Source organism: Diadema setosum, chromosome 15 (assembly GCF_964275005.1).
Source record: "Diadema setosum chromosome 15, eeDiaSeto1, whole genome shotgun sequence".
NCBI lineage: Eukaryota > Metazoa > Echinodermata > Echinoidea > Diadematoida > Diadematidae > Diadema > Diadema setosum.
The window spans coordinates 18,843,368-18,856,991 of NC_092699.1; the positions used below are offsets into that span (position 1 = coordinate 18,843,368).

Below are 13,624 nucleotides of genomic sequence, written 5' to 3' on the forward strand. Positions count from 1 at the left end.
GGATGAATACTTCCCATAGACTTGTGTGCATTGCATGCATCCTCTATAGGGCTCACACCCATAAATATTTCCCCATAGGGACGTGTGTTAAAAATCAAATTTCAAAAAATTCTGTAAAATAGCTGGGAGAAATGAAGTGTTTCAGCTTCACTAACCTGGATAAGTTAGATGTACCCTTTCATCCATCAAATTCTCAGGGTGGATAATTCAGTTCAAATTCTGTTCAGGGGTCCGAAAAGCCAGACTACGAGTTCTTGTCACTCAAAAAGTCACCCATTTTCCGTACACGTACACAATGAAATATAGTCCCCTCAAATTCCACCAGAAAAGCTTTCATCTTCTAACCAAAATGCAATTTGTAGAGGAATTCATACTCAATATCTACAGCTATTCAGTTTTTTGCCAAACTACATCATTGATTTTTAATAAATTTTTTTCTTCATTTAATTTGGTATCTTTGGTACGAATTTGTGAAGGGGCCTGGGGCATTCCCTTGTATTTACGGGTGTGAGCCCTATAGTGAAGGTCATATTTCTCATTTGACTTTTAAACATTATAAATGTGTTTTTGATGATATTTGCACCTACATCATATGGGAAATTACACATTCTAGGGTTATAAAGCTTCTCAAAGGGACACTTTTGAAACTCACACCCTTTGAGGTTTTTTAAAAAAATAAAAATGTAGTGTTGATCAGTTCTTCATAAGATGAATACCTAGATGCAGGCAGTAATCTTTGATTATGGGGGTGTCATCATCACATTATTGCCTACAAAATACTTGAAAAGACTTTGTTTTGTCAAACAGACTAACTTTATGAATTTTGACCTGTTCCAGTGGTAGCCAAACAAAGAAATACATTAAAATAACACAGTCATTGAAAGTTGTGTGATACTGATGACTGTTATGTACAAAGATCTATCTATACCACAACAACACAACAACATAATAAGAAAACAAATTATAGCCAAACAGAGTAAGGGGGGGGGGGGGTAGAGGAGAGAGAGAGGGGGGGGGGTAGGAAGGGGAAGGGGGAGGGAGGAAGAGATCTGACACAATACATCAACATAAACCAGCAGAGTTTGTATGGGATGAATACTTCCCATAGACTTGTGTGCATTGCATGCATCCTCTATAGGGCTCACACCCATAAATATTTCCCCATAGGGACGTGTGTTAAAAATCAAATTTCAAAAAATTCTGTAAAATAGCTGGGAGAAATGAAGTGTTTCAGCTTCACTAACCTGGATAAGTTAGATGTACCCTTTCATCCATCAAATTCTCAGGGTGGATAATTCAGTTCAAATTCTGTTCAGGGGTCCGAAAAGCCAGACTACGAGTTCTTGTCACTCAAAAAGTCACCCATTTTCCGTACACGTACACAATGAAATATAGTCCCCTCAAATTCCACCAGAAAAGCTTTCATCTTCTAACCCAAATGCAATTTGTAGAGGAATTCATACTCAATATCTACAGCTATTCAGTTTTTTGCCAAACTACATCATTGATTTTTAATAAATTTTTTTCTTCATTTAATTTGGTATCTTTGGTACGAATTTGTGAAGGGGCCTGGGGCATTCCCTTGTATTTACGGGTGTGAGCCCTATAGTGAAGGTCATATTTCTCATTTGACTTTTAAACATTATAAATGTGTTTTTGATGATATTTGCACCTACATCATATGGGAAATTACACATTCTAGGGTTATAAAGCTTCTCAAAGGGACACTTTTGAAACTCACACCCTTTGAGGTTTTTTAAAAAATAAAAATGTAGTGTTGATCAGTTCTTCATAAGATGAATACCTAGATGCAGGCAGTAATCTTTGATTATGGGGGTGTCATCATCACATTATTGCCTACAAAATACTTGAAAAGACTTTGTTTTGTCAAACAGACTAACTTTATGAATTTTGACCTGTTCCAGTGGTAGCCAAACAAAGAAATACATTAAAATAACACAGTCATTGAAAGTTGTGTGATACTGATGACTGTTATGTACAAAGATCTATCTATACCACAACAACACAACAACATAATAAGAAAACAAATTATAGCCAAACAGAGTAAGGGGGGGGGGGGTAGAGGAGAGAGAGAGGGGGGGGGGTAGGAAGGGGAAGGGGGAGGGAGGAAGAGATCTGACACAATACATCAACATAAACCAGCAGAGTTTGTATGGGATGAATACTTCCCATAGACTTGTGTGCATTGCATGCATCCTCTATAGGGCTCACACCCATAAATATTTCCCCATAGGGACGTGTGTTAAAAATCAAATTTCAAAAAATTCTGTAAAATAGCTGGGAGAAATGAAGTGTTTCAGCTTCACTAACCTGGATAAGTTAGATGTACCCTTTCATCCATCAAATTCTCAGGGTGGATAATTCAGTTCAAATTCTGTTCAGGGGTCCGAAAAGCCAGACTACGAGTTCTTGTCACTCAAAAAGTCACCCATTTTCCGTACACGTACACAATGAAATATAGTCCCCTCAAATTCCACCAGAAAAGCTTTCATCTTCTAACCAAAATGCAATTTGTAGAGGAATTCATACTCAATATCTACAGCTATTCAGTTTTTTGCCAAACTACATCATTGATTTTTAATAAATTTTTTTCTTCATTTAATTTGGTATCTTTGGTACGAATTTGTGAAGGGGCCTGGGGCATTCCCTTGTATTTACGGGTGTGAGCCCTATAGTGAAGGTCATATTTCTCATTTGACTTTTAAACATTATAAATGTGTTTTTGATGATATTTGCACCTACATCATATGGGAAATTACACATTCTAGGGTTATAAAGCTTCTCAAAGGGACACTTTTGAAACTCACACCCTTTGAGGTTTTTTAAAAAAATAAAAATGTAGTGTTGATCAGTTCTTCATAAGATGAATACCTAGATGCAGGCAGTAATCTTTGATTATGGGGGTGTCATCATCACATTATTGCCTACAAAATACTTGAAAAGACTTTGTTTTGTCAAACAGACTAACTTTATGAATTTTGACCTGTTCCAGTGGTAGCCAAACAAAGAAATACATTAAAATAACACAGTCATTGAAAGTTGTGTGATACTGATGACTGTTATGTACAAAGATCTATCTATACCACAACAACACAACAACATAATAAGAAAACAAATTATAGCCAAACAGAGTAAGGGGGGGGGGGTAGAGGAGAGAGAGAGGGGGGGGGGTAGGAAGGGGAAGGGGGAGGGAGGAAGAGATCTGACACAATACATCAACATAAACCAGCAGAGTTTGTATGGGATGAATACTTCCCATAGACTTGTGTGCATTGCATGCATCCTCTATAGGGCTCACACCCATAAATATTTCCCCATAGGGACGTGTGTTAAAAATCAAATTTCAAAAAATTCTGTAAAATAGCTGGGAGAAATGAAGTGTTTCAGCTTCACTAACCTGGATAAGTTAGATGTACCCTTTCATCCATCAAATTCTCAGGGTGGATAATTCAGTTCAAATTCTGTTCAGGGGTCCGAAAAGCCAGACTACGAGTTCTTGTCACTCAAAAAGTCACCCATTTTCCGTACACGTACACAATGAAATATAGTCCCCTCAAATTCCACCAGAAAAGCTTTCATCTTCTAACCAAAATGCAATTTGTAGAGGAATTCATACTCAATATCTACAGCTATTCAGTTTTTTGCCAAACTACATCATTGATTTTTAATAAATTTTTTTCTTCATTTAATTTGGTATCTTTGGTACGAATTTGTGAAGGGGCCTGGGGCATTCCCTTGTATTTACGGGTGTGAGCCCTTTAGTTACTCCGGCTATCGAAGAGATCGAAATCGGTAGTTATACGATTCTTCGCTTTCTCTACGAGTTGAATTCACTCCACTTGAGAATAAAGAAGACCAGGAAAATAAAACACTTTCATTGGCTTATTTTAACATTAAGAACAAGGGTGTTGATGCTAGAAAAAAATGTAGAGAAACAACAGATAATTTAGATTGTATATATATATATATATATATATATATATATATATATATATATATATATAATAATATACCAGGATATGTATATGTATATATATATATATATATATATATATATATATATATATATATATATATATATATATATATATATATATATATATATATATGTATGTATATATATATATATATATATATATATATATATATATATATATATATATATATATATATATATATATGTATATATATATGAAGAGTTTGTTCACAAAAAACCAATAAGTCCATATTTGAAGATTTTGAAGTACGGTTTCTGTCATAAAGTACAAAATAATACCTTTTAAATGATATATTGGACACTACATATAAAGGTACATTTTTGGAAGTTATGATCAAAAGAAGCAAAAAAATTCTTATTATTCTCCTTATTTTTCTTGACCTTTAATCGCAAATATCTCCATTTGGCAAATATGGACTTATCGGTTTTTGCAAACAAACTCTTCATAATAATAGATGTGAGACCCTAAGGAAATTATGCCCCCCCCCCTTTTTTTAAGATATAACACCTGCAATATGTATTCCATTTCATAAAAATACCTAACATGCCTTTACCTAAGATACCTAACAAGTGTGAAAGTTATAGTCACACCCCTAAAACAAAATGGAAGAGTCAAGAATGTTGAGAGGAAAGAGTGACGTGGAAGCCGAGGAGGGTTGATGATGCGGCCACACTTTGCCATGCCATCTCATTCTAACCAGACCGTCTCTCCTCGTCTCTTTTTCCAGCGAGTCCAGTGAGCTTATTTTCTAAAAGACCCTTGCCACATTGGCACAGGGCTTACATATATATACAATGTATATATAATATATAATCTAAATATATCTCAAAAATAGAAAAGAACTAAAGAGATGTATCAAATAAACTGTTGGTATTGATAGCACGATGCATTTCTTGAGTTTTGTTCTATTTTTCTTTTATATTATTTGACCAACACATGGACTACAAATTACTGATATACATTGTAGATAGATAGATTGATAGATAAGAAGATATAGATTGATTGATTGTTTGAGATGAAGTGATGAACAAACACGATGGCATTGCTGATTTGAATTCCCAGTTTTATACTTCTCAGCTTTTGATCCAGCACCGGCCTATTTCAGTGGTCAGAAAAATGATAGCTAGCTATAAGCAACATGGCTATTGCCATGTAGCCAAACAGGAATCGAAAGTTATTACGAAACAACAGTGAACATAAGTGAGCATAATGTATCTTGTTTGTAACTTAAAGTGGTGGTGTATGTCTGATTGGGGCGATTGTGGTGTCTGAATGGTGTCATATTGAACACCATAATAGATCCTTGTCATTTGAATGGTTGTTTGAAATTGATCATTTGTCTCATTTTACTGTGTCATCATTCATGCAATTGTGGCTCGATTTACCATGCAATCTTGGACCCATGGAATTTGCTCCATTTGCATACACGCCAAGAGCCTGGCACTGGCACACTGGATTTAGTGCTGCATGGATTTCACACACTTCAAAAGTTAGACTTTTTGATATGTTTAGTCAAGAGTGGAGAGCAGCCACATGGTCAAATAGAATTTGTACAAATTATAGAATGTTTAAGGATAATTTGATATTTGAGAAGTATTTACAGGTCCTGTGTAGGAAAGATTATATTACTTTAAAGGACAAGTTCACCTTCATTAACATAAGGATTGAGAGAATGTAGCAATATTTGTAGAACGCATCATTGAAAGTTTCTGGAAAATCGGACAATCCGTTCAAAAGTTATGAATTTTTGAAGTTTTTGTGCAGTCACTGCTGGATGAGAAGACTACTGCAGTGTATGATGTCACATGCTTACAACAATATAAGGAAAATATAGGGAGAATTTCACAAAATTTAATCTTTTGAAAAAAGTACACATTCCCTTGACTCGTTACTGACATATGTTATGGGTAATATTATTCCCATTGCCTTTAGAAAGAGGCAAGTCAAGTGCTCTTTTATTATGCGAAAAAAGTGAAAATATGTTGAATTTTCTTTACATTTTTTTACACTGTTGTACTCATATGACATCACGAGCCTTAGTAGTCTCCTCATCCAGTGGTTCCAACACAAAAATTTTAAAAATTCATAACTTTTGCATTGATTGTCCAATTTTCCTCAAACTTTCACCGTGTTCTACTAATATTGCTGCATTCTCTCATTCCTTATGTTTATGAAGGTGAACTTGTCCTTTAAGCAAATTCAGATGTCAATCTAATGGATTACCTGTTAATAGGGGCGGTTTGATGCAAGCCTGACAGATGAATTGCATGGTACTATATGTTCATCTGCAGATATAGGGGATGAATTTCATTATATTTTTGTTTGTCCCTTTCTCCACAAAGAGAGACTTGTATTTATCTAGTAGTTTGACGGCCAGTAAACCAAGTGCATTACATATGGCCAAACTACATGTATTCAATTCAGCTAATGCTTGCCATTTGAAAAAACTAGCCAAATTTACCAGAATAATTATGTTTCAGTTTTCTTCAAAACCAAAGAATAAAGACAGTAGCTTTGTACAAAGTAAAGTATTGTAGATTTGAATGTGTGTACGCGTAGTGGTAAAGTAGTTAAACGTCCTTTACGCCTTGCTTTGTAAACATGTTTATTTATATCTGTTATTTTCACATGTACATGTACATTATCACTTACAATTTTTGTATTCATATATTGTATATATGTTTGTACTCTCATACCCTGAGAGGGGGTCGATAGAGTCAATAAAATCTTACAAATCTTACAAAAATCTTACATACTACGTATGTACAACGCATGTGTTCACAGTGTGCATGCGATCAAGCATATTGACAGACAGCGCACCAGTGTTAGCGCTCAGTAATCTCTTGATCTCGGATCTCACACAATCTGCCTTGTTTCTAATTAAATTCATAAAACATCAAATGACAAGGATCTACCTTAGGTGTTACGTAAAGCAAATAAATGTTTTTCATTCATGCAATGGACAGAATATTTCATTTGGTGAAAGATGCAATTATTGATCCATTCAACTTGGCTGCTCCTCATTGTACTGATCAGTATTTTTCACCTCGTGAAATATTCTGTCCATTGCACTCATAGACATTTATTATTTGTATAACAGTGAATGTTGTGAAAACTACTGTTACCATAATTTGGTGATCTTGTTATAAAACAAGGTGAAAAAGACTTTGTTTAGAATATATGTTATACATACTATTCAATACAGCTTTAGAAGCTCTGAGAAAGAAAAACAACAACAATGACCCATTTTGAGCATGGTTGTGTAATATTTCAATTGTTGTTTTTCTTTTTTCTTTTCTTATTTTTTCAATTTGAGGGGGGTGTGAGCATTTTATTTTTTGATGGGGTGACCAGAAACTTTAAATACATAAACAAAACCATCACTAACCAACAACCCATAAAAAGATTTATAAAAATACATGTAATCAACAAAAACTAAATGTCATTTTTCCACACACAAAAAAATGCACTACTGTAAAAGTGGAAATTTTCGCGGTGTTGAAATTTTCGCGCATTTCGCGCAACCAGAAACTAGCGCGAAAATAAAAACACACGAATATTCTGGCTTGCCATACGTTCCTGTGCGTGATGTCTTGATTCCGCGGAATTAAAAACACGCGAAACTCTTCTGACCCAGCCTAGCGCGAAAAATTAGTCGCGCGAAAATATCCACTTTTACAGTACTCTATGATATTTCCATCATCTCTTTGTCACACTGTCTTGCACTACCACTCTGTCTCCACATCTAAATATAATTTCTGTGGGTTTTTTTCACACAAAGACAACAGAGCACAAAAAGAACTGTAAAACAGGAAAAAGTTGTTGTGCACCCTTCATATACAACATGAATAGATGATAACGGTATAGTACCTTCTGTATTTGATATTAAACTTAATCTCGCCCGCTTTTCTGGTAATTATGTACTTCCAATGAGGGGCGAAGACTCAAATTAACCTCTGCACAAATTGCAATCACTCATGCTTCATTATATGTACATAATGCTGTATTTTGATTTAATATTTTTTCCCGTATTAATGCGCCTAGAAACGTCAGTATTAAGCGCTATATAAGTGTCATCTATTCATGTACTTATTTATTTATTTATTCATAAAGTTTGCTTTAACATAACTGCATTATTAAAAGATTTCTAGCAAAAATGAGACATATAGAATGTGTAGCAAAGTATATGTTCATTTGGCACATTCATGCAAAATGACATGAAACAACCCATTCCAAATGGAACATTGTCCTTTACATCATTACAAAACTAAGGAGTATAACCAGAATGCAGTTTACATTGTATGCTTAGTTCAGCTTAAATATAAACATCGCATCAAAGTGGTGTGGACATAGAGACTTTAACCAATTGTGTTTTTTTTCACGTAGGCATTGTTTAGAGCTTCATAGTGAAAAATGTAAGGGTAGAATTGCTGTTACATTGCATGTGCATACAATGAAAGATTTCAGTGGACACTTACACAAGTAACTGGCTATGCATCACATACATGTACATGGTAGCAACGGTTCCATGACATTTTTCCCTGCAACAATTGCTCCTAGCCAAACATAAATTCTACCCACAAACATAACCCTAAGTCCCTGGAAAAAACAAAACAAAACAAAAAACAAGACCAGAGCAATTATTGCAGGAGCATATGTCCTGTCACTGGTAGCAACAAATGTCAAACAAGAGTGAAAACAGCACAGCTCCATATGGCCACAATGTAATATCACAGTGATTATACAATGATAACAGCACAGCGAATATGAAGCTCATGCTACAAGCACAATGACCAGCCCTTCAGTTCATTGGGCTAGGGATCCATCTGCCTTGGTCATACATATGTTGCTTCATCATCTTCACTGTCATTGGCACCTTCACTACCTATTGCACTGTCTCTAGAAACACCCGGCAGTGGGTGTCCGGACTGTGACACCAAGCCCGACCTAATGTTCCCTGCCAGCACCTGCTCATGGACCCACAGGTACTCGACCAGCGTGTTCATGACAGGCGCGATGTCATCGATCTCTGCACTGGAATCCCCAGACAGCAGGGCATTGCTTTCTGTGGGCTTCACAACATTCTTCAGTCTGAGGACGGGCACCTTCCACTGTTCCTGGAAGTCATGCAGTTCCCGCGACGTAATCTCACTCCTATTGTACTGGTCGTACTTGGTGCCGATCACCACATGAAGGGGTGTGTCCTCATTGCCTGATGATGCCTTCTTCAGCTGGTTACCAAGATCCTCGAAACTTGACCGGTCCACGAAGGAAAACAGGTATATGATGGCATGTGCTCCTTCTCTACATGCCTGAGAATAATTTGAGAAAGAAAAAAATTAGGTTAATGACATTAAGAAGCATTCACATCTTTGATAGCAGCAAATGCACGTTAAACATCAACATAACTTAAGATAAGCAAGACTGACATTACAGTGCAGCAATGGAAAGAGTACACAATGGGACTTAAAGACAACACATCTCAGCCTTCAGTGCATGTTTTGTGTCTAAGAAGTTAAAACTTTTTATATTTGAACACACAAAACGATGCCTAAATCAGTCAGAAAGATGAAATGGAATTCAAGGAATACTTCCAGTAATCAAGAACTGCCATGTAGAGGAACTTGAAGATTCCAGCTGAATTCTTCAATTCTTGCTCCTCATACATCAACTTGTCCAAGATATGCTAATCTACATTATCTTTTATGAATTACAGGTCCATTATTGAGTGGTTCCATGACATTTGTTCCTGCAACAATTGCTGCCACGAAATATCTGCACACTAACCAAAATGTAATATGTGTACCTACATGTACTCACAAACCCTTATCCTAATCCTCACATCAAACTAAACCTTAAACTTTATCACTGCCCTAACCCTAATGCTATGTTTTTGGAGAAAATAAGACCACAGCAATTGTCACAGGAGCAAATATTGTGTCACCTTATTTAACAGAATGCAGTTTGTTCTGTCATTAAAAGAGAAAATAATCACATTCAGCAATACCACTTTATGCAGGAAGATATGTCATTGTGCCACTGATAACCTGGCTTGCAGTTTACATGTAAAAAAATATACCAAATATCTTGGCAAGCTTTATCTGTACAGATTTCAGACATGGCCATTACAAACATTTAAAATGATGTCCAGGGTACACAGTAAATTTCTTCAATAAAACAGATGAATATATTAAAAATGATCCCCAAACAGAATGCTTACAGCAGCAATACCATTCAAGCTTAACACCTCCCTGTTTACAGACACCGAAGGGCTTCACATTTCATCTATGGGTATTTAGCAAACTCAGAAGCTTTCACTTCAAAGTTTACATACTCTGACATCACACTTACTGGCTGTATATGATCAAACTTTCTTTTGACACTCTCTCCGGCATCCCAGAACTGAAGACGAAACATGATAGGTTTTCCAGAGCTCTTCAGAAATGCTGGCCAGTAAGCAGTAGTGGTCACTATGCCTGTCAAAGCAAAAATATGAAACTACTTGTATATACTTTTAGCATGGTATGAGATCAAATTGTTCAAGTCAGTTCAATTCCTTTTCTTATTTAACATATCTCTCTGTTCAAACTTCTTCTATAAACCAAAGAAGAGCTTTGCCATTGGCATATACCACACACAAACACAGCATCTGCTACAGCTCTTTCCCTATTTCCAAAAATCTATACAGATGTACACAGCTTGAAAACATTTTGCATTAAAGCAAAACAAGTGCCTGTTAGACTGAAAGACATTCAAACAAACAAAACAAAACAACATCTAAATAAGACCCCCTAAAACAGGAAACCAGAAAAATGTAGAGTGTGACAGCTTTGGAAATGGTCATGATTCAGGCATTCAAAAACAAATGGGTACTGCAGAAAGTGAGTATGATGTATTACAATTTCCATCAGTGGCTGTTTGGAATGTATCATTATTATTTGGTCCTTGGATTGTAGTGTGTGCACACTGGAAAATCCAGTAGAGTGACTGCACTGTAGGTACAGGTATGATTCCATCAACATGGTGTAATAACATATTGCCAGTTGGTTTGAGCCACCATCATTTGACACAAAAACACCTATAATATCAATGACACCATTTTATGTGTACATGATTTTGCCTAGTAGAAATTTATCTGTTTGGATGATCAAAAAAGTATATACCTGTATTTGCAGATTGAACCCACATAGATGGCTTGGACAAAAAAAAAAAAAAACTAATAATAATAATAATAATACCCATATAGGAGTCATAAAAGAAGCTCTTACCAGGAGTCTCTGAATGAGTCATGGGGACAGGCTGGCCGGACAGCTTGGCCACGGTACTGCTCTTGCCCACTGCAGTCTTACCAACCAAGCACAGTTTATATTTGATGATCTGTGGCCCAGCCAAGTGTGTGGCTGGCATTGGACTCTCCATGCAACCTTCAAGAAAAAAGAAAAAGTTCAATACTCTCGCGGAAAACAGATCAATATGAGCCTTCTTTGACTCTTTGTCTTACCTTTCACAGTTAAGAAAATGTTTAAAATCAAATGTCTCTTTATTTAATCAAGATTACTAAACTATGAGGTATAGCTCTATCAGAATTGCAAATTTACACTTGACTTGTCATGTCAAAATTCTCTTCTGCTTTAGATTCATGTGTTGTAATATAGCTGAATTTGCTTGCGAGGGACAAACCTCAAACACTTAACCTATTACATACTATTTCAAACCTGTGCTTCTATATTGCCCACTTCACTGTGTAATCACATTTCCAGTGAGAAAACACTTCCACTTTCTTAGTGCTACTCAGGGGTGGATCCAGGAATTTTGTAATGGGGGGGGGGGGCAAAAATATATTTCTGGTGCTACTTTCGGGTTTCATTTCATTTTTTCCCATTTTATTTCTTTTGTTTAAAAAAAAATGAAGGGACACGTGTCCGGTGCGCCCCCTCTGGATCCGCCGTCATATACTCACCAAATGTTCTTCGTTTTCCATGCCTGAGAATACTGGCAAAGTACTCCCTACCGACTGGAGTCTTGTGCCAGTTGTCATGATCGATGTACGTCCCTGGCTGCACAGACATTATGTCTCTCTACTTCACTGGAATGGCTACGCTGGCGAAAGAAATGATATGGGACAGAAGCATTCATTTGTCTTGTCTTGTCTTGCCAAAGATGCCCACAATCAATAGGTTGATTATCATGGCACTACCTAGCTAGGGATGCAGACCAATCCTGACCTACTGCGAATATCTTGCGTTGACCTTCAAAGCTGCTATTTGCACGGTACAATTTGTTCTTTTTTTCCCACCAAAAGATTCATAAAATCTGACTTTCTGTCAGTCAACAAAGTGGATCTAAAAATATAAGAAAATAAATGCTGAAATTTAAGCACAAATTTCCTAAAACGGTAACAGGCCAAGCAGGCAGGTCAGGCAGGCTGCAACTCAACATCTGCACAAGACACATTAAATTATTTTATCAATCACTGACTGATCATGGCCACGATGGTTGCTCACAAATCAGGAACTGATGGGAATACTTCTGACAGAACATTCTGTTACAATTAGATTTTGACTGCTAAACACTTAAAGAAAAACAGTACACCACACTCACACACAGAATAACAGATGGATTTTTCTGTCTACAAAATACACCATGTACAAATTCATAACGACCTACACTACCGGTACCTAGCCCGTGGGGAAGGGACACACGACGCGGTCGCTTCGCGACGCCGTACCCTTTAGCTCGGCGTCTGGTCAGGCCGCGGTCGGCTGGGAGAGGTCGAGGGCCGGGCCGAGGGAAGGACTGCTTGTAAAAACAAAAGTTTGAAATACCACTGAATACAGCACACTGAAAAGCAATTGAAAATATCATACCTCACAAGTGGCTCCGTCTAAAATCTACTTTTCTGGGACCCTTACAGTGTGCAGCACTTTTAAGTGAAACATGGCTCAAATCTGCGTGTACGTTCGGTAATTCGGATCGCTATCGGAGAGCTGTACGGTGCTGCTGGGCGGCTTCAGTGCAGCAGTGTGTACGGTATAGTGAATATGCGCTCTGCAGGATCTGTAGTACTGTACCCACCTTGTACACTGTACGTTGAGTCGACTACGGAGTACTTAGTACATGTACTGTAGTTGTAAAAACGTAAGCACACAAAGACACAAACCCAGTTTGCTGCCCTCACTTGTCGTGGCGCAGAATGAAAGGGGTTTTCCCTTTCTTTGAACTGCGTCTGAGCAATCAATCTTGTACGAGATGATACCATGCAGGGAGGTGAGACAGGTTTTTCTTCTCACTTCCCTGACGATACGTTTTTCATTTCGTTCTTTATTTCTAGTCAAAGAATTCGTCATTCACGTATCGGGTGGAATATGAACAGGGAAAAAAACATGCCACTAAGAGCGAAAAAGCTAAGCAGAAAATAAGCTGCCAGATTTCATTAAACAGGCAATACGCACCAAGGGGCAGTAGAACCCCCCTCCCGACATTGTCATCGTGTGCCCGTTATTACCATACAAATCATACTTTTGGAAGCACATAAAATGTGACATTAAAAATGTTATCATACATGATTACCCCCCCCCCCTCCCCCCACAAAAAGAAAAATGCTT

The 13,624-nt window shown here is 37.0% G+C and overlaps 1 protein-coding gene across 2 annotated transcripts; it reads right to left on the bottom strand.

The window, feature by feature from the left end:
• Positions 1-6,645: 6,645 nt before the first annotated feature.
• On the bottom strand, positions 6,646-13,124 carry LOC140238804 (ciliogenesis and planar polarity effector 2-like). 2 transcript variants are annotated; one of them, XM_072318702.1, is made up of 6 exons: positions 13,097-13,124; positions 12,887-12,972; positions 11,980-12,119; positions 11,288-11,443; positions 10,371-10,495; positions 6,646-9,331 (listed from the first exon to the last, which is right to left on the bottom strand). In XM_072318702.1, the coding sequence occupies exons 3-6, from the start codon at positions 12,086-12,088 to the stop codon at positions 8,855-8,857; spliced, it is 867 nt and encodes a 288-aa protein (XP_072174803.1). In that variant the 5' UTR covers positions 12,089-12,119; positions 12,887-12,972; positions 13,097-13,124; the 3' UTR covers positions 6,646-8,854. The 2 variants fall into 2 exon arrangements, with proteins under 2 accessions (XP_072174803.1, XP_072174804.1); XM_072318703.1 differs by lacking the exon at positions 13,097-13,124 and having other exon boundaries at positions 11,980-12,114; positions 12,887-12,992.
• Between the last annotated feature and the right edge of the window lie 500 nt (positions 13,125-13,624).

Bases quoted from the DNA above. Each gene is read 5' to 3' on its own strand.
- LOC140238804 (XM_072318702.1), bottom strand. From the start codon at position 12,088: ATGTCTGTGCAGCCAGGGACGTACATCGATCATGACAACTGGCACAAG. The intron at 10,496-11,287 runs GTAAGAGCTTCT...TTGCTTTGACAG, and splicing joins GACTCATTCAGAGACTCCTG to GCATAGTGACCACTACTGCT. The intron at 9,332-10,370 runs GTAAGTGTGATG...AATTATTCTCAG, and splicing joins AGTTTGATCATATACAGCCA to GCATGTAGAGAAGGAGCACA.